Here is a 23,084-nt window from a genome sequence, read left to right as displayed (position 1 = left end):
ACAGATTCCTTTTCAGTAATGTCAAACGTGATGTAGCTTGGAGGAGAGGGTTCATAACTCATATATGTATTTTGAAAAGTCGTGTCTAGTTTATAAAGGTGTGTATATTTAAGCTTTTCAACATGAGTAATGGTAGCGTAGGTCATGGTGCATGCAGGGTTGGACACCTTTCAAATAAAACAAAAACAAACACTGGCACTCTCCATTTTTACCTTCACAAAAAAGAGATTATAATTTGTCTTTGAATGTGGTTGGCCTATATTTGCCTAACCAATGATGCCACAGAACCTAATCGATCTTGTTACGCAACTGTGTGATGTCATGTGGAAACTGAAATACACGGCGAAATTTACATTTTCTAAATTAGCAGTGCTTTTATTTTATTGTGGTTAAAAAGAAACAAATATTTTTTCAGCGTCGATGTCGCTTGTTTTTAACAAATTATAAAAAGTATGTAAAATAACCTGCAATTTGATGTTTTAAACAGAGATGGCGACAGAGGAAAATGTTACGGAATGCTGTTTCAAAGATCCTACTTGCTAGTCGCCCTGCTCGTGCCATCACACTTTGACTGGATGCAGATCTTCATGGCTTATGAAAAACAGCTCCAATACTACGCCAGTTGATTCCGAGTCCTTGGTTTATGTTACAGCTGGAGTTAAGGCAGCTGAGACGCATTAGAGGAAATGGCCTTGGACAGAAAGACCAACCACAAGAGGAAAATATTCACTACAGATCTCCTGCCACTCAGTGTATGGCAAAGGAAATGCATCCCATAATCTTCCACTCATTTCCCTGTGGAGCAACTCGAACGCACTAAATTTTACTAACAGCCTTGTCTATTTTAAGACTAGAAGACGTATCATTACATCAATTATTTGCATTTATCTCAGTGTAAGAAACATAGAGCAGATTTTTATTAGAGTTGAGGTCAGGTTAACCGGCCCAAGCAAATCCATTATGGCAGGACGTGCTGCAGGGGTCAGCGGTTGAGAATAGACTACCCATTGTGACTCCTCCAGACAGAGAAGCTCAGGTCAACAAACAGGTACAAGTCAAATCCTGACTCACCATATTTCATCATGTGTATAAATGTAATGCACACTACATCAATGTATTCGCTAAATCAAGTAAATCACCACGTCGAGAAGTAGCGTAATGTGCATGGAGAAGTTAGTCCCTCTATAGCCTACAACTTTTCATAGCTAGATGGTTAAATCAGATCAGGACAAACGTTCTCAATCTGTCATTGCGAGTGCTGTAAAATCACTTGGTCGTCCAGGCAGAACCTTTATAGACAGAGAACTCCCCAAGTGCACAAAAATCATTGTGTCTCTATTTAGGATGTTCACATCATTTGTCAGACATCACATAACGCCAATGGCTAGAGAGGTAAATAAATCTTCGAGAAAATTTGCAAAATATTTGTTAAAGTACTTTACATATATGTAACCGAGAGCTGTTCTCCAAAACTATAAATCAATTATTTTCATTCTATTATTATTATCCCAAAATTAAAAAGGATTATGTAGCTACTCAGAAATACAACACAAGCCATTAATTCTTCGTCTACAATGATGTCTGGATATCCACTTTAGCAGGTGTAATGTGGGAAACTTATCCTCGCTCACTCCGGTGGAATGACTAGTGATGCCGTAATCCCCGGGAATCTCAGGGCAAATAGCAGAGAGCTAGAATATCAAGAGGGTCTCTCCCAATATTTGGATAAAGGATTCAGGTAGGAAGCTTTTAGGTTTGGCTCAGCTTTGTTCTGGCAGGTCACATTTTTCACTGAGAGGATTAGAAACGGTCCAGGTCAGAAGCAGATTTCAATTCCCAAAAGGAATTTTCGACATCCATTTAGAGCGTTTTGTTTCTAGAAAACCTTGTCCTCTCTTTAATCTCTTTAATATTATCATTCATATTTAAGATTGACTGCTAGGTGCAGTAATTTATCAATAGTCTATTAAGATTTATGATATTAAAACAAGCCTTAGACATTAATGGGCCATTAACATCAATCTTCATTTATTTCCACTAAACCTCGAATTCATAAATCAACATTATACATAAACTAACAATGAACAATACTTTAACAGCATTTATAAAATCTAAGCCCTTGTTAATTTCATAATTTACAAATATTTTTTTTAAGATTTAAAGTTGTAACTGTTAACAATTGTATTCAACTAACATTGACAAACATTATTAAATGCTGAAATACGGTTTTGCTCATTGTAACTTCATGAGAGCTAATGCATTTACAGATTTAATGTATAAAATATACAACTTTATTGTGTTACCAATGCTACCAACACAGAAATATTATAAAAAATAAATTGAATTTTTTATTACAATCTAAAAGTGATGCAAATTGCTTAAAATATACTTGGAAAATATTTTGGTTCCTTAATATGGATGACCTGTAAATCTCTTTGACATGATATATCTTCAAATGTTTCACTATTGGTGAAGACTGTGACGCAACGCTTCCAGCCTATCAGATTGTGACAACGCTGCAGTTTGACTGTCAGCTGAAGTACAAACCCCTGTCAAAGCCTGACTAATCGACACGTCACAATAAATTCTGACAGATCTAATTATGCATCGGCGTATTCGTGAGGGCAAAACAAGTTACAAGTACAATTTCCCTCTAATTTCTCCAGGCGAATCGTACGTTGACTTGACATAATAATGAATTACATGACACGCCCTGACATAACAGTGGCTGCCGCATGATGGATTGCGATTCGGCGTCTCGACAGGGAGCATTTTGAGTCTGTTATTGACTTAGCCATCTAAAAAAGAAAACAGCATTAGCCTACCGCTATTAAACATCAGTTCCAGGATCGGCAAAAAACACGAGTAATTGCATCGCCGTCTCAGGCCATGTGGATGATAAGCTTTCCCCTTGAACACAAACCGTTGGCTGAGGGCCAATTCGAACTGTACAGATGTAGAAAGATATTTGTTGAGCACTCGAAAGGTGCTCGAAAAAGGCAAATGTGCACAATCGTACTAACACAAGTAAGTAAGCAAGCGCACGCTTGTCATGGGGTTGCGTCGAGCGTACCCTGATAGACGCAGAAAACACATACAAGATTGAAAAAGTCACATTCACATACTCTCAACGGCCTATCTCCACCTGACATCAGAACACTGAACATACAGCACTGATATGAGCCACCTCACACGCAGAGCAACAGGGCCGCGGCCAAGAACGCTTGGGTGGTGCCAAGTTTGATTTCGTTGCAGTTCCCTTCCAAGCACAATCGGGGAGTGTGTGGCATTATGGAAGACGTCCAGATGGTTAAGATGGAATGTCGAGATTCGTTTCGGGGACCTGAACCCTGCCCTCTTTAACGTGATCACTATCACTCGGCACTTCAGCCACACACAGCCATTCATTAGAGATGATTATCAGAGAGAAGGCGTTTCCAGGGTGACGGACGCAGAAAGATCCATCGCCCCCGCCTTCAGTTTACCTCGCGTTCAGGACCGCCTCCTGTCAGGTAGATTGAGATGAGAGAGGCCACGGCACTGATGGAGGGACTCGCACAGACGGCCACTCGTGAGAAGATCAAAGGACCCAAATCAGACCGGCTGGCAATAATAACTTTTTGTGGGGCCCTCAAGCAGAAACATCTTATTATTTGTGTAAATGTAATGTCCCCACCCATTTTTTACACTGCAGACTGCATTGTGTACTTACGGGTTTACATTACTTTTATATAAAGTGGTTTGGAAAAGATTCGCATACTCAGTATTTTTGCACTTCGTTTTTTTAGTTCTGGGCCATTTTTCACGTAAATGAGATCATGTGGCACCTCACAGCACATCGTGCAGAATTTGGTGCACGCAAAAAATAATAGTTAGTGCAGTCTTAAAAAGATTTATTTTAAATAAGTGTATATTTAGGTGATCCCTCATAAATATAACATTTCATATTATGTGAATTATGGCCTTGTTTCGTGAAGTTTTTTCATTGTTTTTTGTAAATTAATCCAGAATCATTATTCTTGTTTCTAAAAAATATCAGTTTTGTGTCAGATGAACAAATAGAAATCGACTGGAGAATGACTGCTGTAGACAAAAGCAAGAGAGGATCAACAGAATAATTATAATGTTAGATTGCTACAAAATGTAAGCTTTATTTATTTTTGGCTTTTGTTTTTCTATGTAGTTTTATAACAAATAAAACACATCTTTGATATGCGGTTGTTTGTCTTTTCTGCCAAATAATTTTGATCAAATAAATACTTTAACCGGAGTGTATTTTCTCAAATTTGAACCATAAACCTCATAACTTGATGGTTTAATTGAACATGAAGAAAAATGTATGAAAATCAAGTTCTGTTTGTACTGTATATATTCCTCCTTGACGCGTTTCAATATACTACATCATTATCATGTTTTATGACAAAGCTTATAAAATATGTGGTAATACCTGACATTCCAATGTACCGTGTAAACATATGTAAATAAGGAAGTTCTCAAAGGGCGCCATTGATCATGAAGAACAATTCTGTTTTGTCATATTAACTGGTTAAGTTCTTAATTTTATGATGAAGAGGTTCAGCAGGAGACCACGATGAGATGATGGAGGACATCAAAGAAAAGGACCGAACATCCTCATTCCTCTCTGACCTTCAGTGCCAAGGTTTTCCATGTTAATTTTAATAGTAAGCCTGTAATTCTTTACAGATGTTTTGAAAGGAACAGAATATCAAGCCCGACCGAGAATGTGTAGAGAAAATGTTTGTCCTTTGAGGCTTTTCAGGAGTTACTTCTGCAGTCCTTTTTAAAATGCCTAATGTCAGACAAAAGCCATCTCTTTACTATCTAAATTATGTCTGCTAGAAATCATTGGACAGCAAAAAGAAACATCTGTTGTCTCATCTGTGTCTCAGATATTTCTCCTGAGAAAAAGAGTCAGAAATCTCACAAATGTCTCGGTGTCATCAGAGTTTCAGAAGAGATGTCAACAATGTCTCAAACTGAGACTTCAATGTTATTGAAGATCTCAATAAGAACTCAAACATTTCTCATCAAATTTTCACAAATCCAGATATTCATTTTATATCCATTCATTTACACCACAACTCTTCATGGATTTCAACAATTAGACTCTCATTTGTTTCTGTTTTTATTTCTCCTAAGAATTACAACATCAGAAACTAAGTTGATACTTAAACGAAACACAACTGAGAAAAATCAAAGAAGTCATCTTTTTCTAAAAAGAAAGGTTTGCCGAACTCTGAACAAGAAAGGGTGAGTATTAAAGCTCAGTCTGAAGTCTGACCACAGTGGTGAATCTCCATTTGACACAGATCTGCTTTGAATAAAATCAGATTTGCTTCCCCCTAAAATTAGTCTCTTAAATTACACAGTCCAAGGAACAGCGTATGAGCGCCGGAGACTTGAAGGCTGTCCCGCTTTCCAGATTGTAATGAGAAACTGCTTGCAGACTGTGCTTGGTCATAAAAGCAAACACCTGCAATGTTGACACCAGGGACATCCATCTTCCTTTATCCCCACCATCAACACCCACAAGAAGGGGTATTTGCTTGACCTCTTTATTATTTCCATGTGATGAAAGTGGAGGGACCACTGTCAGTAAAGAGAGGAAGGTGAGGATAGAGCGCTGCGAGACTATAATCAAATTTATTGTTATTATCGTATTTGCCACGAATTTCTTGCAAGACAGGAGAACAACAAGTTTCGTTTTTTTGAGACCAAGACAAGGGGATAATAGCACACTTGTGTCTTTAAAACTATGCATCTCAAAACATATTTTATATATGGAAACACTGTACATTTTTGAAGCACGTTTCTACGTCCATTTCCGTGCGAGAATAAAAAATGTTGTGGGTGTGTGGAGCCAGTATGGACTAGTTGACAACGTAGACTAACTAACAGGGATGCTCAACTATGTTTATTTGCTTTGCATCTCAAGGGTGACCAAAATGGTGCAAAGTAGACTTAAAGGCTGGCTTCGATTGACCCAAACTTCTCTGCAGGAAATTGCCCTTCAAGACCAAAGCAGACACCTGAGTCCCAGAGCAAAACATGAAGAAGCTAAAAGCATTTCCTCGAATCTCCCGACACAAATCTATTGTTCTCGCCTACAAAAGAGAGAGTCAGATAAAGACAGCTCAAAACAGCTCTGCTTCTGTTTCCCATGAATGTTTTAGACATTCTAAAGACCTTTATTGCAGATTTTCTATATCATTGTAAATTAGTTTATGCAGTTTGTATGTGATATGAGACTGAAGAACCAGTTCGTTACGCTGAAAAAAACATGTTGCTCATACATTTTATGCATGCATAATAAGTACATAAATACAATTATAATGTTTATTTAATTTTACTATACTTTATGTTATGTTTTTGAACGTCTTGAAACACATATTCTTTCTAAGCTACACCTAAAAATGCTCAATTCCTGGCAATTCTCCAGGAAATGCACTTCCACGGCAAGGTGAAAGAAATAGCCCGTCCACACGTTAACCGACAAATGATAGGAAGACCCACTTACCATTAAGATGTGCTGCGCTGTGCAGCTCGTTACTCTTGCGATAGTGAGAGAAGTTGAGTTATGTTTGTTTGTTCAAGGCATTTCAGTGTTGGATGTTATGTAAATGGTGGATATAACGCTGGATTTGCACATCGTTTGAAATCGATAGATGGAGCGCCCCAGTGCTAAAAGATAACGGACATGAACCCCACGTGGTAAGTGAAACTAAGTCATATGTCTGTGTTTTGTTGTTGGTAATTGGCACAGCCGTGCATAATGTAAACAATACGAATTTAAAGTGAATCTGCAGTTATGCAGGGATTATGCAAAGATGTTTTGTGTGCTTGTGATTTAGTTCCTCCCCCCCGCACACCCCAAGGAGTATCGTCTGTTTTCGGAAATACAGGTGTGTCTATACAGGTGTGTCTATCTTTTATAAATGTGATCAAACTAAATACTCTTTGAAGATATGAAGTATGCAATACTACGCTATAGGTACTCAAGATTAATATGAGATTGGTAGAAACTGCACACTCAAACGGACCTTTAACGTTCATGCTCTTTTAACGTTACTGCAGAACATTTTAATAATCGGATTTACGACCAACAGTAGCATCTTAAAGATGAGTGCCCCCTCCTAGGACCAGCAGCTTATTCCGACAAACAGTTACGTGTATTTAGGTTGTTTACTTTTAATGCATTTATTTCATCTCATTAGATGTAGTATTAATAATATGTTTGAATATTTATATTTTTAAAGATATTTTGGAGCCCCTACCCCAACCCTAAACCATAAACACTTCTCAACCATACAAAACGCAACACACAAGTGAAAGTACAGTCAAAATTATTTATTGCATAAATTGACCAACAAACAGTATATTAAAAAACAAATTGCATTGCAAACCTCCTAAATTTAAGCCAGAAGATAACTTATGATGAAGTTTATCCGTGCATGCAACGCGTGTAGTCAAAGCTCGTTCAGATGTCATTATGCAATCGAGAGCCAATGAGACTTCACATTCAGTAGCGACGCACAGAAGACCCAATGATGTCTCAAAATCACTGCTGACATATCACTTTGTCTGCTAAGGTGCATCCCGAAAAGCACACTTATGCACTATTCTACAGCATGTTATTGTTTAAATAGTGTGAGATAGGAGTTCACATTAAAATTTCTCAAAAAAGAATTTCACTTTAAGTACCCCTATGATGCACTCATTCAACCAAAATGAAGTGTGGACTTCTGGACACTTAGTTTGTAGTGCATAGTGTAAAGTATGTCATTTGGGACACAACTGCCGAAATTTTAAACATGTGAAGAGTTTGGTTCCAAAATGAGATATGGGTTGGAGGACAGGTTGATTTTTATATCATGGATAAAACTTTTTAAGAACGCTTTCTGTAAGCTGTGCAAGGGTTGGGTTTGTCTATATTTTACGCAACTATTGATTGAAACAACCCAGCACTCTTTAGAGTAGTTTCAAGCATTTTTAATCCTGTTCTTTATTCAAGGTGTGATATAATGATTTTACCACCCCATCAAACATATTAAGTGTATTTTAGGCAAGTACAAATGTACGTATTGAAAGGCAGCCTGCCCAATGACAGAGAGGATGTCCTGGGCTCTGTTTGCATAGTCTGATCAGTTGATTGTTAGAACAAAGGTTTGGCCTCTGCAATGATGCGACTCCATTCAAATAAAGTTATTTACTCTTGGATCATGTTGCATTCCCCATTACTGCCAAGAAGCAACCGAAGCTCAACAAATAGCCCTTTTTACTTTGAAGAAAACACTTATAATGACACCAGCAAAGCTCTACAGTCAACTATTGTGTGGTGAATTACGGAACAAACAGTAATTTGAAAAAGAGCAAACGATAAAAGCAAACAACATGTTTACTGTACAATGCCCTTTACCAAATTGGTTATGATCTATAGTAAGGAAATAAAAATAAAGTTACAGAAAATAATAGGAACCATAATTATCATAATGATATAATTCTGGTAAGCTTTTTAAGCTTTTTAAATGCACTTTGTTATAAAGGACACAAAATTTTGAAAGGCATCTTTCATAGCATCCTCTCTCGTATTAACAAATTGTTTGCTATTACGGCCTGTAACGAACTTTCAAAATGAAAGTAAGTCACACTTTCAGCTATCAGACCTTGACTATGTGACTGTGCATGTAAAGTAAAAACCCAGTGACATGAACTGCGTTTATAAGAGGATACGGTCGTTTCTCCACGGCTGACCACGCTTGATGCTCTTCAAAGACTCGCTGAATCATTGTGTGGAACGGTTTACAGGACTACCATATTCATTCGCTTTTCTGAAAGTCTGTGTCTACACTGCAAGAGAGCGATATGACAAAACTCTTATCAAAATCAATGAAGATTTGGAGCTTTATTGACTTTGTTAATGGGGTGTTCTGATTTTAAGCTAAATTACAGGGAAAACACACTTACTTGTAATATCCTAATTATTTTTGGAGGGGTGTATAGACAGCAGCAAAAAAAATTAAGAGACCATTCAATATCTTTCAATGTTGAAATCATAATTTCTAGATGAACAAAAATCAAACCTGGGGAGTGACAAAGTCATCCGACAAAAATGTGAAAGACTGACAGCATGAAAAGACATGAAAACTGCGAGAAGAATCCAAGTTATAATTTAAAAGAGTAATTGTTGATCTTTTCCTAAACACACGTATAAACATGACTGTTGTTTTGCTTAAAAGTGAATTTGAATTCAGCTTCATCCCTCACATCCTTCAAGAAACAACAAAAAACGTATCTTTTCCAGCTACACTTGACAGGAACATGCTAACCTTTGATAATAAAAATATCTACCCCATTTTCTATCCCGACAGGTATTGTCTTGCTTTGTGTGACTTGGTAACTTGTTATAACAAGTCTTCTTCTATTGTTACCTCAACGATTACCTCAACGATTTACTGCCTCGTTGTTTCCTCATTGTTATGCTGACACCCTCACGTATGCCACCTCTGAATAAGTGATGGGTCATTTATTTTCTATCATGTTAGAATTCCTGATCATTTTTGCACCTTTGTGGAAATATTCAAGCTGTGATAAGTGACTAAGCTTGACAAGAAATAACATATTTTCAACTGTGTAATACTAGAAACCAGCAATGACATACAGTATATTGTACATTGTTCTTTCTTAAAGCAAAACCTGTGGAGGCTGGTCAGGTGAAAATCAGGTGAAAAGTGAGGTGTAGGAGAATGTAAGAATGATCTGCTCTGTCATCATGTCAGACTTTACAGGAGTGGCATGCTGTCAAAATATGATTAATGCGTCGCAGTCTTTGTTGTGTTATACATTGCAGACTAAATGGTGGCAGCGTTCCTTCCGAGCTCCATTGTGTTTGTGGTGTAACATGACTGTCTGTCTTGTCCCGTTGGAAATGTTCTGCATGCCTCACCTGTGTCAGACGTAGCTTCCTCTATAACTCGGCAGAAATTGATCATTCGGCTTTGTGTGGGGCTTGTATTTACATCACACATTAATCTCTTGCTAGCTTACCTACTTTATCTGTCGTCGATAGTGCCGTGCCACGCACCATTGCAGTTAGTATTGTCTCAATGTCTTTCACAAAACCAGACGCTGCGTTAAAAAAACACCCCGTTCTTGCCCTTAAATCCAGTCCATGCAGCTGAACATGTCTGAATTTAGTTTAAGGTCATTCACTTAAAATACACAAAGTCTATAAGTGCTTTTCAATACAAGCTTACTGCATTTAAAGTTTCCCATGTATCAAAGTCAAAACTCATATTTTTATAATTGAAATAAACAAATGCCAAAAGATGATTTTTTAGCATTCTTTTTCATTGGCAGATTCAATTTGGGCCCATGAGTTTAAGTAAGAAAAACAACTTAAATCGTGCTTTGTTCATTCTACAAAAAAATCATACATATTTATATATTTTTTTCAAATCATAAAGTTGACTTCTATACTCATTGTTCATGTCCTTCTGGGAGCTTGAAAGATTTTTTGTTCATTTTTCTGAATGTTCTCTCTGTTCTGTGAGTTTGTCAAAAAAAGGAGTTAGTAAATGGCGATACAACTCTTTTCTTAATATTGTAATCCAAATAGAATTTGTGTGTTAAATGTTAAGATAAAAAATAAAAAGTCATAAAAAATCTAAGTATGAATACACTCTTAAAAAAAGGTGCCATAGAAGAACCGTTTAGTTACATAAAGAACCTTTAACATCTGAAGAACCTTTCTTCAAGGTTCTTTGTGGCGATAAAAAGGTGTTTCAGATTAAAAACGTAAGAAAGAAATGATTCTTTAAAGAACCAAAAATGGTTATTGTATGGCATTGCTGTGAAAAAACCTTTTGAGAGCCTTTATCTTTAAGAGTTTATAGCATTTAAACATTTTAACAAGCTTGGACCAAAAGCAGCAGCCCTGATCTGAATTTGTCCCATTTGAACCATACAATAACATAGCCCACCCTTAACTCCGCCCCTTAAACTACACCTTCACCAAAATAAAGGTGCTTAAACGGTTCTTCACAGCAATGCCATAGAAAAGCTTTTTTTGGCTCCACAAAGAACCATTCAGTCAAAGGTTCTTTGAAGAACCATCACTTTCTTACCTTGAAGAATCTGAAGAACCTTTTTACGCTCAATGAACCTTATGTGCAACAGAAAGGTTCTTCTGTGAAAGGTTCTCTATGGAACCATTTAAAGTTCTTTTGAGGCATTTTGATGCACCTTTATTTTTAAGAGTGTAACAATCAGTGTCATGAAAGCAGATTCTACTAAAATGTCTAAATGAGATCATACAGATTCATATGAATCAACCACCTTATAAAATAATTGCTGTAAGGTGCATTAGATCATTCAGGCTTTGTCCACATGAACATGTCATGCTCATTTCAGATTCTTTAGTATTGGGAATTACACAATGTTAAAACATCTGGGCCATTTTTTTACAATTTTGATCTATAATTTTTAAAGCTTGTAGGTTTGGTAGCAGATAGTGGGAAACTACAATGGGATTGTTGTAGTTGAAGGTCAATGTTTTGCTTTGTCATCACCGTATCACTGAGAAAATCATTCTGAACGACAAATATCCAAATACCACGTGACGACTGGTTCATTCCCCATTTCCACTGCATTACTCATGTCTCCACATATTTGAATAAAACAGACACAAAACCAACAGACAGCACAGTGGCTAACCACAAGAACATATTTCTGAAGAAAGTCATTATCACCTCATAAGATCTGGTGCCAAAAAATTAACGTGACATTGCCACACAGCTCGATGGTAATTGCAAAAATGCGTGGGATGGCATGAAGCACGCATAACATTTTTCTGCTCTTAAAATAAATCACAGATGGGTATTTTGGCAGATGATTAATTCTGTAGTCCCTGAAAATGAAGGGGAATGAGGATCATCTCATTCCCAGATATGTTCACCACACATATAGAGTCACATGCATCAGCAGCCGCTGACTGAGACTTCAATGTATTTTTCCTTCTCAGCAAATTTATTTCTGTATTTATTTTAACCAAAAATCTGAATTTTGACCGAAAGCATGAAACATGTAGATGCTTTACGGTCACTTCTTGAAACGCAGAAATTGAATACCATGACCTTGATTTCTGCATTAATGATTGAATATGCTCTGATATTTTCCCAGATCAAGTCACAATTACAGACAAAATACCACTGAACACACAGTTACTCTTTATACATTTGAAGACTATAGCTTCTTTAACATCATCCTGGTAATTTACATTAAATTACCAGGATGGCAGATATAACAACATGCAAGGTATACATTTATATCCCAATGTATGCAGTTAATATTTCTTTGATGTTATATATTAAAATATTAATATTCATGCAATTGCCCTTGACCCAATGAAATTGTATGACTTTAAACTTCCGTATACAGCGTGGTGTAGACACATCATTGGCGTCAAAATGTTATGATTGGCAAAAAAGCAATTCTTACATCAGCATGTTCTGACCTCTAATGCTTATGTTCTCAAATGCTCTTCTCTGTTCACACAGGGCATCATATCAGTATTTACTGCTAATTTTCACACTTAACATTCCAGAAAATTGTCAGTAATAGTTTGTAGTTTTTTTAATGTTATGATGTCATCACACATGATTGCTTACTGTAGGAAACACTGTGAGTTTGAGGTTGGGTTGTAGCGTTGCCCTTTTTAATAAGGCAAATAAAGCCTGACAAAATCGTGCCGCAAGTAAGATAAGTTTGTGTGAACCATGCCTCATTCAAAACAACCTTCACAGCAGAAGCATAAAATAAAAATAAATCTAGGAAATTCAGGGCTTTTACCATTGTCCTAAAAATATCACAAAGAGCCATGACCAATCCACAAAGAGGTGATGAAATACATCAAAGATAACAGCAGAAGATATCTGGAAAACTCTACAAAACTGTAAATCTTTTGTGTGCCCACTATGAGGAAAAAACTGCACAAGAATATTGAATGACGTTAAAGGTATATTATGGCTATCAAAAACACTATGGTACATCTCAGGTGTGCCCAAGACCACCTGGATGTCTCCCAAAGCTTCCAAGAACAAGTTCTACGGACAGATGATAGAAACATTGATAGAGAACAATACATTTAAAAGTGAATTATGATATTTGACAGGAGAACGGCAGTACAGCAAACAGGGTAACAAACATAACAATGAACCAAAGCACATAGGTCAAATGTTTAGGAACGTCCAAGCTGATCTCAACTCAATTGAGATGCAATTGTATGATCTGAAGAAGACTCTATGATTAAGACAACCTAAAAATACTGCTGAATTAAAACACATCTGTGAGGAATTTATCCTCAACGTTGTGTAAACATTATTCATACATCCAAGAAACGTTTTGCAGAGAGTATGATGATCTGCAAGTTATTTCATATATAGTTCCGGTACAACAATTAAAGAAAAACCTTAATGGCATTTTTTTATTTTGCAGGCCTAATTTTATTGGATTTTACCAAATTAATTGGTAATAACAAGTTATTACAACATTATAAATAGTAATAAGTGTTAAGATCTTTATTTTGGTTTTGTTTCAGCTCCATATTATAAAAAGTTGTCTGTTGCAGGCTAACAGCAACGGATGCTTGACCTGAGACAGCACATCACCTGAATGTGCTGAGCCAGTAGATCAGACAAGAATATTAAAAGAGGTTATAATGTGAAGCGGCCGCATCACTTCCAGCGGCTTGTTAGAAGCACAAGATGGGCACTTTTCTCTACAGAGCCAGTCCTATCTTTCCTTTACACAATAGAGACAGTGACAAATCACAAACTCTCAGGATCGCAGCACTGATGTCCTGTTTGGACTCGGTACAGGCATACCTCTCACTATTGTTTGACTTAACAGATGAGTTTTGTTTTACCATTTTGAGTATCTGTTTAAGCTTGTAGCTCCAGGACTGCCTTTAAGGGAAAAAAACCTTCCTCACCTTAGAGATGTACAGTGCATTTAAAGCATTTTTAGTGTTTTTAGTCTAAGATCTCCAGGGGAATTTCTTTTTGTACAAAAGCCAATGAAATGAGGGATGTGTGGATTAAAGTCAATGATTTCTTCTGAGCTAAGAAGTTAAGCCTTTCAAGAAGTGAAGAGAACATTTAACATGCTTTTAAAATGTTACCTTTTGGCTATTGACAGGCATTATGTACTTATCTTTATAACATTTGATTTGCTCTTATCCTGTAGAAAAAAAGTTTAATATAATGTTAATATTTTGTCCAACTGCAGGAATAACAATGTTGATCCATTTTTGAACACTTTCAAATCTAGGAAAACAATAATTGTAATAAAAATGCCTTTAAGATAAACACTCATTTAATGAAGGAATTAAGAATGACTTTGATCTGAATTATCATCTTTTATCATTGTGAACTTCCTCCAAGGTCACTGCAATTTTGTAGGTTGTGAAAGGATGATGGGAAAGTATGTAATTCTTCAAAGTAAAAATAATAAATGATTAACCTCAACACCAGTTAAATCTTAAATACTCACAAACAAATATCAACTTAAACCATTAGCATCTCCCCACAATCCCTATAACAGTTCAAATGTGCTTTAGATATTAGTAGGCAGAAATGGTTCACTGTGGTGATGTGACTCTTTTAAAAGTCATGAAGTAAGTGAATTGTGAGGAAGTGAATCTTCCAGAAGTTTGCTCTTTTGTCAAGCACTCTTATTACACTGAGGATAAGCCATGTGCTGTTAAAAGGTTTTATCTAAACACAGGGCGCAGAACACCATTTTTTACTGCAAAATTACCTTTCTGGCATGGAAATGTAAGAAAATGTTTCTTATGTGCTGCTTGATATTATTGATATGATCTACATTTCAAATGAATGAATTAAAATATTTTGAAAATAAAACTGCTCACCTTTTAACATAAATTATCAAATAGCATTTACTGAATCTTGCTATTTGCCATTAGTTTAGCTTTTACTGTATTATTCAAGTGTTGAATAAATTCCCTTTAAGGTGTTTGACTGTAGTAGTGAGAATATTTAGCGTTTAGATTCTAAATCAATATTTAAAGTCCATTTATTTCCCTTTCCAATCACCTTCTCGTGTAATCTGCAAAAATAAATGGTTGACTATCATAGAGGAGGTTAAATCATCTTCTTCAATCTGAAAAGCGTGTTTTATTAAAAAACGCATTTAAAACAGTTTTGTTTCCCCTAAACTACAACGTATATATACCATAGGGGCCACTTTGACACTTTATATAACACGGATGGATCATTTATTAGTATTGTTGTGTACACAGACAATCAAATCACATATATAGCTCAATGGTTTAAGATCAAGACCAAGAATATATGGGCTACACCTTGGTCTATCAGCATGGTAGAAAACATAAAGAAGAACACATGAAGAATTCATTAGAAAAAACAGGACATTTCCGTTTTTAAAATTTTCAAAAATAATGTTTTTCTTGTGCATTCCAAGTATACAAGATTGAAGGTGCTTAATAGGTTCTTCACAGTGATGCCATGACAGGACCATTTTTGGTTCCACAAAAAACATTAGGACAAAGGTTCTTTAAAGATCCTCTAAACCACTTCTTTCTTGCTTTTTTATAATCTAAAGAACCTTATTTGTCACAAAGAACCTGTTTTTGAAAGAGAAAGGTTCTTCAGATGTTAAAGGTTTTTTATGGAACCAAAATGTTCTTCTATGGCAACAAAGAACCTATTAATGCACGTTTTTAGGAGTGCAATATCCATGCAGCTGGGTTGTTTTGATTAAGTTTTAATAAAAACAAATACAGCTCACAAAATAGTAATACGATAAACAATAAAAATATGATTTTTGAAAGTGTTTAACAACCGAGTTATCTGCTTTTGCAAATTAAATCTTCACGTGTTTTTTCCCATTTAAAACCTTATAATTAATCTGTCTTTTTCTAAAACAAAAAAGAATTTTTACGGACTCAAAAAGGTAAGAATCTTAAAGATTTGTTCGGGAACGAATTTTGTATATTGCTTAAAGTGTGAATAGTGCCAAATGCTTATGAATCCCTGCCGTCAATGCAGGTTAAAATGCCGAGTGTCTCCACAGGTTCACGGTGAATTTCTTTTTAACAAAATAATCTCTGTGAAATACATTTCACATGGATATTTTTAAAGGAACTTTTACATACTTTGCTGAACATTTTATGCTGCTTATTTAATACATTTAATTCAAGAATTCCACTTACGCAATAAAAACTGCATGAGTGAGCTGAATGTCAAACGACAGAATATGTTTGTATAAAATTGCCCTCAACTGCTAATCTGGAGTCAGCGCTTCATTTCTCTGTAATAAATGGTTTATGGATTAAGAGACAGTAACGTGGTCTTGTAGCAGTTACCCGCTGCGTTTTCCTGGAGCAGGCAAAACGCAGTTACATCCTATTTGCGGCAAAGAGAAGAATTATCTTGTGTTACCGTGTTACACCCTATATCTAACGAATAATATACCAATGGGCCTGGATTTATTCCTATTCAAAATAATCTCTCGTTTACTGCATTATTTCATTATGATTAGCTACAAACTAATGATCAACACAAAAAAAGAAGAGCAAATTATCAACACAAAAAAATGATCAACAATGTATCAACACAAACGCCCAAACTATATATAATAAATATATACATTCCTTTTTAACTTTAAAACATCAAAAAGACGATTTAACATTGAGTTAAATTTAAACATTAAAATTAAATGGGCTAAACATAATTAATAAGTGACCCAGATCACTACTTCCTTCATTTTGCCAACAATTGTGCCACAAATGGTTTTGGTTTTGCACTGTTGCTGTTGTTGTGAAAAACCAGAAAATCCACATTTTTACAAGGTTGGATGAGTTTGCCCTATGTTGGATGTCAAGTTATTGTCTATTTTCACGCCATAAATATTTACACATCTCACTTTTGACTCCATGTTTTAAAATGTTCGAAATACACGATTAAAATGCACCGGAGATCATTTGTGCACACTTTATAATTTAAAACATGGCCTTTACAAGATATTTTCTAGTTATTAATGCTGCACAGCAATATCATTTTTAACACTTATTCGGATGTCCCAAAACAATAATATTCTGAATAAGAACATTTTTATGAATTTTCAGAAAACTTTGGTTATAGATGGTCTTTATCATTAATACATTTGTCAGCTAAAATTAAACAAGCACGCAGTATAGCCTAGTTATACATATTTATAAATCTTTGCTGATGTTTAAGATCACATTCGTGTTTTCCTAGCTGTTTTTAATAGGCCCACTTTGTTGTTTCGACTGGCTATGCAATATGCTACCCTTTCTTTTTTACTCTTTAAATCGAAAACATGATTAATAAAGACATCATTTGACGTAAAAAATTAAACGACATTTTTTAAACAATAACTAAATAGCGCAGAAATATAGGCTCAAACAAATATACAGACCCGGCCAAATCCAAAATTAGGCTTTTCCATTGGTTTAAATATTGCAGATAAGGATATAGAATAGTGCATGCTACAATAATATTACGACCTATGTTTAAGTTACCTAGTGTAACATATTTATTTTGGCATTGTATGTCATAATATAAATTATAAGACAGATATACTTTTGCTGATTTCCAAAGACCACCACATTTATCAAAATTAAATTCAAACTAACGTAAGCGAAATAAAAAAGAATTAGCCTATACCTCGAAACAGCTTCGTGCGTAGAATTATCATCACTCATGATCATTTATTATTATTTGTATTATTATAAATGTAATAACAATAATTATAATTGTAAGAATACTATTTAAAACGTAGGCTAAATATGCTAGATATTATCAGAAAGAATGACTATTGAGCACATATTATTATCTCGATTATTAAACTTTTATCATTTTATACAAATTACAAATTCTAGACAAACGGTTTGTTTACGCGTTTTCAACCGAAAAGTCAGTGTAACCCGAAGATCTGTAACGTATAATCAGCATCTATGCATTTATGCTAAGCTCGGCATTTTCCATTTTTGCACAAGTTTGCAAACAGAGAACCCAATACACATGTCATTAAAAACGCTCCAAAATGACTGTAAAACTGTTTAAAGGAACTCGCCCAATCGCGATATCCCGATGCCCAGATAGAAAAATTGATAATCGCATGTGTTATATGTATATTTGATATTGGAGCTGGGTGGCACTGGTCCAGCATCAACACAGATAGCATCACTGGAGGCGCCAAATGCGGCCAAGCACCATTACGCCAGTAGCGCACATGAGAGAACACAACAATGGTCCTATCGCTCTGTGCACAGCAGTCCACTAAACCTTCACATTCAACAATAAAAAAAAACATTGGGCCTACATTTTTAAAGCGTTTTTTAGAGTGGTCTATTGTCACTATGAAAAACACAGAGAAAACAATACAATTTGCGAAAATATGCAAAAAACAACAATAATGACTTAAATGCTGTTTGTTTTCTGCAATTTCTTTATTTAGCTTATTTACACAAGAATTTATAAAAAATATATAACTAAAGCTTTCTACATATGTACATTACAAATAATGTCTTGGTTCACATGAGTTTGTGTAATGGTATCCATGTAATGCGTTGAATTTTCTTAAAATGTATTGGATGGAGACGTGCACTAATGAATAAAATGACAAATTTAATTTTTGCATCCATAAATAGCATAGAGAAAAATCTTTGGACATAATGTCTAAACAGCCAACCACCAAATAACGCTGTCTTGTCATTGGCAAGTCGTTGTTACAGTAAAGAACAAAGTACATTCGTTTTTGCTTTACAGAAACCGTACACCGCTCGATCAGAACAACCGTTTGAACTTACAGTTTATGTTGTTGAAATGCGCTTTATTCTATACTGTTGTGTGGTGTTATGACGATGAGGTAGAAAGGCTGAGTGCGTGTATGCTGCTCAGGGCCTCGTGCTGCTGCTTGCTTATGGGACTGGGGGGCTTTCTGTCTCCTGCGGTGGACAAACACGAAGTCAAATTTAGAGAGCAAACAAGCTGCAATGCATTCAGAGAATTTTAAGAGAATCGCACATTGTCCTATTGTTTCTTAACTGATGTTGCGTAATGGGATAGATTCTTCATAAAGGATCCGATGTTACGTTTCCAACTTAACGTGTGTCATGACTCATGAAAATTTTGAAGCAAAGGCATTACTTCGATTGATTCCCGCAACCACAGTTGGTAGAGCAACGCAAATGTTCTTGATTCGACACCCAGGTAACACACATAGCCTACTTATAAAATCTGCCAAATGCATAAATGCAAAGTGCTCAAAATGTGGCGTCGAACCTTTTCACAGAGTTTACTTATAGCTCTGTTTAAAAATTCAAAGGTATATTAGGTGGTATTATTTATCGACATTTAAAGTGCATTTATATAGGGATGTAAATGAGTCTAAGAACATGCATAATTTGTTGCAGTTTTAAATGAGTTCATACAAGTTTTTAAACGTCAAGAAACCCCTCATGACCAAATCTGACACAAAACTCTATTTGCGTGACTGAGACTATATGCCGGATTTCTCGCTGCAGCTAATGAAAAAAAACACTGCAAAATATCAGGCTAACAGTCAGCCAAGATGCATTAGAAAACAAAGCATTACTAGCGAAAATAATTAACGAGCATTCAAATCACAACTGTGCATACCATCTCGCACTGCATGTTTGAAGGCCATAGAAGAGTGGATGTCACTTGGGTGCATCGTCACTCCAGCGCCCGGGTGGGAGAGGCTCGAGCCCTGGGACTGCCAGTGATGCCCTGAGCTCACATAACTGCCCGCTGGGCCGCTGTACACGCCATACTGATTGGAGGGAGAGTACGCGCACGCCGGGACATAACTGGATAAAGAGGACGAAGGCTAAAAGAAAAGAAAACATGCACATTACCAGAGCAGCAGACACACACACCAAAGGAAAAAGGGCCAGAGAGAAATGTAATATCGAAAAGAAAAACAAACATCACACCTAAATCATTTTTTAGCCACACTGCATAAATGTAAATTTAAGTAGACAATATTACCAAAAACGTGCATCAAATATATGCTTCTTAAATAATTACAATTTGTTCACTAGGCAGTATTTATTTCTGTAATTACCCTGTAACATAATCAATAATGGCAAAAGAAAATATATAATAAAACGTTTATAATGACGAAGGTACCTGAGGGTATTTAATGTCTGTCTCAATAGCTGATTTGTCTATGCCATTGACTCCATGAGCAGAGGGAAACGCCGCTCTATTGACGCTAGTCCAGTCCTCCATCTTTGGTGCGTACCCTTCAGCGCAAGCAATAGCTGAAAAAAATAAGTTCAGCCGAATTTAACCTTTAGCATCGCACCCAACCAGAACATCCAATGCTGCAAAAATATTACGCATTGAATACGTAACATTTTCAACGTGTACATATTTCCTCTTTTTATTTAACGATTTTAAAGCCATTTATTTTATCCATTTTATTTTAATGGCATTTAAAAAAGTAAAAAACCCACAGCGCTAAATCGCGCAAGACATCATGCATCCATGACTCGTAATACGTTTATTTAAAACGTATTTTAGATACGTAAACTGTGTTCATGATTAATTAATCAAGTTTAAGGTGTGTATTTTATTTGTTTGAATCGAAAATACGTCAATTTACAATTGATGCAAAAAGGATGATTGTTCGATGTATAAAAAAACATTACATAAAACAGACAGCAATCTTTTTTAAGAAATATATAAAAAAAATAAAAGGACACGAATTATGAAATATCAAATTATCATCAGGCTTTTCAATAGAGTCAAAATACGCTTCTTCAGCTTGACATGAGGCCTACTCGATGTTATATGGAAAGATACGCATCATTCAACCTTCATGACTCAGTTTTCTTAATTCCAGATAAATCTCTTTAATCCTAACAACAGATTATGTATTTAAAACGAATTTTCCATGCATTATGTTATTACGGAGGCCTCAGCGGCCCCCTGTGTTTATGCGCCACAAATCAAGCCATTGAGGCCTATGTCATCATTTAGTGAGCTGTTCAAAACACAAAGCTAATAAATCTCACCTGTAGGATCCATGAAAGCCCGAATACCAAGTATATTGCTGACCGTGTGCGGTGAAGGCCAGCCACGGGAAATGCTTACATGGCCACCCGTGACAGGCACACCGGTCGTATTGCTCATTTTGGTCCCGGAAGGAGACATTGCATTGGGGTAAGAATATGGGTAAATGTGGTTATAAGAAAGGCTGGACTGCGGAGAGGCTTGCTTTCCATTCTCATACTGGTGAGGCTGGGAGAGATTTCCGATCTTGTTCCTTAATATCCGACTGATGGAGCTGACCGATGGCACGTTGTACTTGTCACATACTCCATCCCCGAGAAGACGGTCCCGGATCTCCCACGCGAAAATACCGGGGTCTGATTGTTTGTATTCCCGTATGTTTTTGACTACATTCGGCGTCGTGACTCGTGGTTTGCTGCCGCCGATCGCGCCGGGCAAAATGGACCCGGTTTCGTTGTATCTCGCCAGGATTTTACTCACACACCCGTGGGAGACCCGGAGCTGTCTGCTAATGTCACAGGGTCGTATCCCGAGCTGGGCCAATTCCACGATTCGTAATCTTATGGCGTTTGGCAAAGGACGTCCGTTGACAAAAACTCCCCCCAACTGGTTCACCTCCCCGTAGGTTTGCTCTAAAATAAAGACATGTAATTTCATTTTTGGAAAATCAACGTTGTGAGCATTAAAGCATTCGATGCCAAAACTTGAATGTAAATAAGACGGCGATTAAGCATTTTTCCTCTTAAGTATACTATATCCCAGACAAACAGTAACGATTATTGGGCTGGCAGTCGAACTTTTTTCTGCACAGCAGAACATGCATATGAAATGCAATTTTAATTTAGTTATTTGCATGCTAAAAGTTCAAAGGAATTGTGCATTACAAATCAAACCTTTTACAGTTATTTCTGGCTTTATTGACCTCTCTGCCAATGAACCATGCAAATGTGAAGGAGAACTCACCCATTTGCTTTTCTTTCAAACTGTTTCCCTTCAATGGCCGAACGTTGTAGCATGTAGAAAAGTAGATATCAATGTTCCGAAAAACTCCCCTGTATTCCCGACGCGAAACCCCTACGTACAAAACGTCAACACAGTCCAATGCAGAATGGGATACGAGAGATCCTCTCCAGTTAAAGAAGGATTTGTCTGATCCCGCAGGCTGAAATTTGCTGGAGTTAATTTGACGCGTCCTCCACGTCAATCTAACCGGTTACGCAGAGAGAAATGGGCTGATCTCATTGGTCAAGGAGTCTTCGAATGAGCGTGTGTGCGCATCTGTGCCATCCAGCATGAGCAATTTTACCCATTTCACTAAACTTTCACAAGGAAGCGCACATAGGCGTTAAACCTTTCCGCATGAAATATAGGCTTTGAGTAAAAAAAGCCAAAGCAAGAAATGGACTAATACATTTAAAACAAAATAAAAGCTGTTGATAGTGAGATGTAGAGTATGTACGTTTTAAACACATCCTCTGCAAGTCTTGCATACAAGATACATATTTATGTTGGTCAACAATAATTCAGGTTGTGCGCATTAGCTTATTGATCCGCGCCCGTCTAACAAACCATTTATTTTTGTTTTATTTTATTTCTATTTTTCTATTCTATTTCTATTCAAATTATATTTTCTACATGCAAAATGTGGGAGTGTATTTGACCATTTAAAAATAGTCTATTATTATTTGCCTTTTTGGATAAAATAATACAAATGTTCTATTAGCATGAGGTTACACTGACTGTCCACAAGTGAGAGAGTGAGCAAAAAATCTGAAAACACTTATGGCAACATACTACATTCGTTTATCTTTACAAATGCAACAAGGCCCAATGCAATCGATTTCTCTGCACTGGAATACTATATAGAATATGTAGGGTATTGACTGAATTCCAAAGGCGAGCATTATCACAGCATGCCTGATGTGTTTCCTGTGGACGTAAAGAAGGTATCATTTATTA

At 36.3% G+C, this 23,084-nt stretch overlaps 1 protein-coding gene across 1 annotated transcript; it reads right to left on the bottom strand.

Annotated features, from left to right (window-relative positions):
• Nucleotides 1-18,513: 18,513 nt before the first annotated feature.
• Nucleotides 18,514-22,346, bottom strand: pax1a (paired box 1a). Its single transcript, XM_056768018.1, has 5 exons — nt 22,089-22,346; nt 21,128-21,757; nt 20,238-20,371; nt 19,725-19,935; nt 18,514-19,030 (listed from the first exon to the last, which is right to left on the bottom strand). The coding sequence occupies exons 1-5, from the start codon at nt 22,090-22,092 to the stop codon at nt 18,939-18,941; spliced, it is 1,071 nt and encodes a 356-aa protein (XP_056623996.1). The 5' UTR covers nt 22,093-22,346; the 3' UTR covers nt 18,514-18,938.
• Between the last annotated feature and the right edge of the window lie 738 nt (nt 22,347-23,084).

This window comes from Triplophysa dalaica, chromosome 15, assembly GCF_015846415.1.
Source record: "Triplophysa dalaica isolate WHDGS20190420 chromosome 15, ASM1584641v1, whole genome shotgun sequence".
Classification (NCBI taxonomy): domain Eukaryota; kingdom Metazoa; phylum Chordata; class Actinopteri; order Cypriniformes; family Nemacheilidae; genus Triplophysa; species Triplophysa dalaica.
This window is presented reverse-complemented; position numbering and strand designations above follow the sequence as displayed.

Excerpts from the sequence above, each read along its gene's own strand:
- pax1a (XM_056768018.1), bottom strand. Across the intron at positions 20,372-21,127 it reads GGCTTTCATGGATCCTACAG|CTATTGCTTGCGCTGAAGGG; the intron begins GTGAGATTTATT and ends TATTTTTTTCAG. Across the intron at positions 19,031-19,724 it reads CAAACATGCAGTGCGAGATG|GAGACAGAAAGCCCCCCAGT; the intron begins GTATGCACAGTT and ends TGTCCACCGCAG.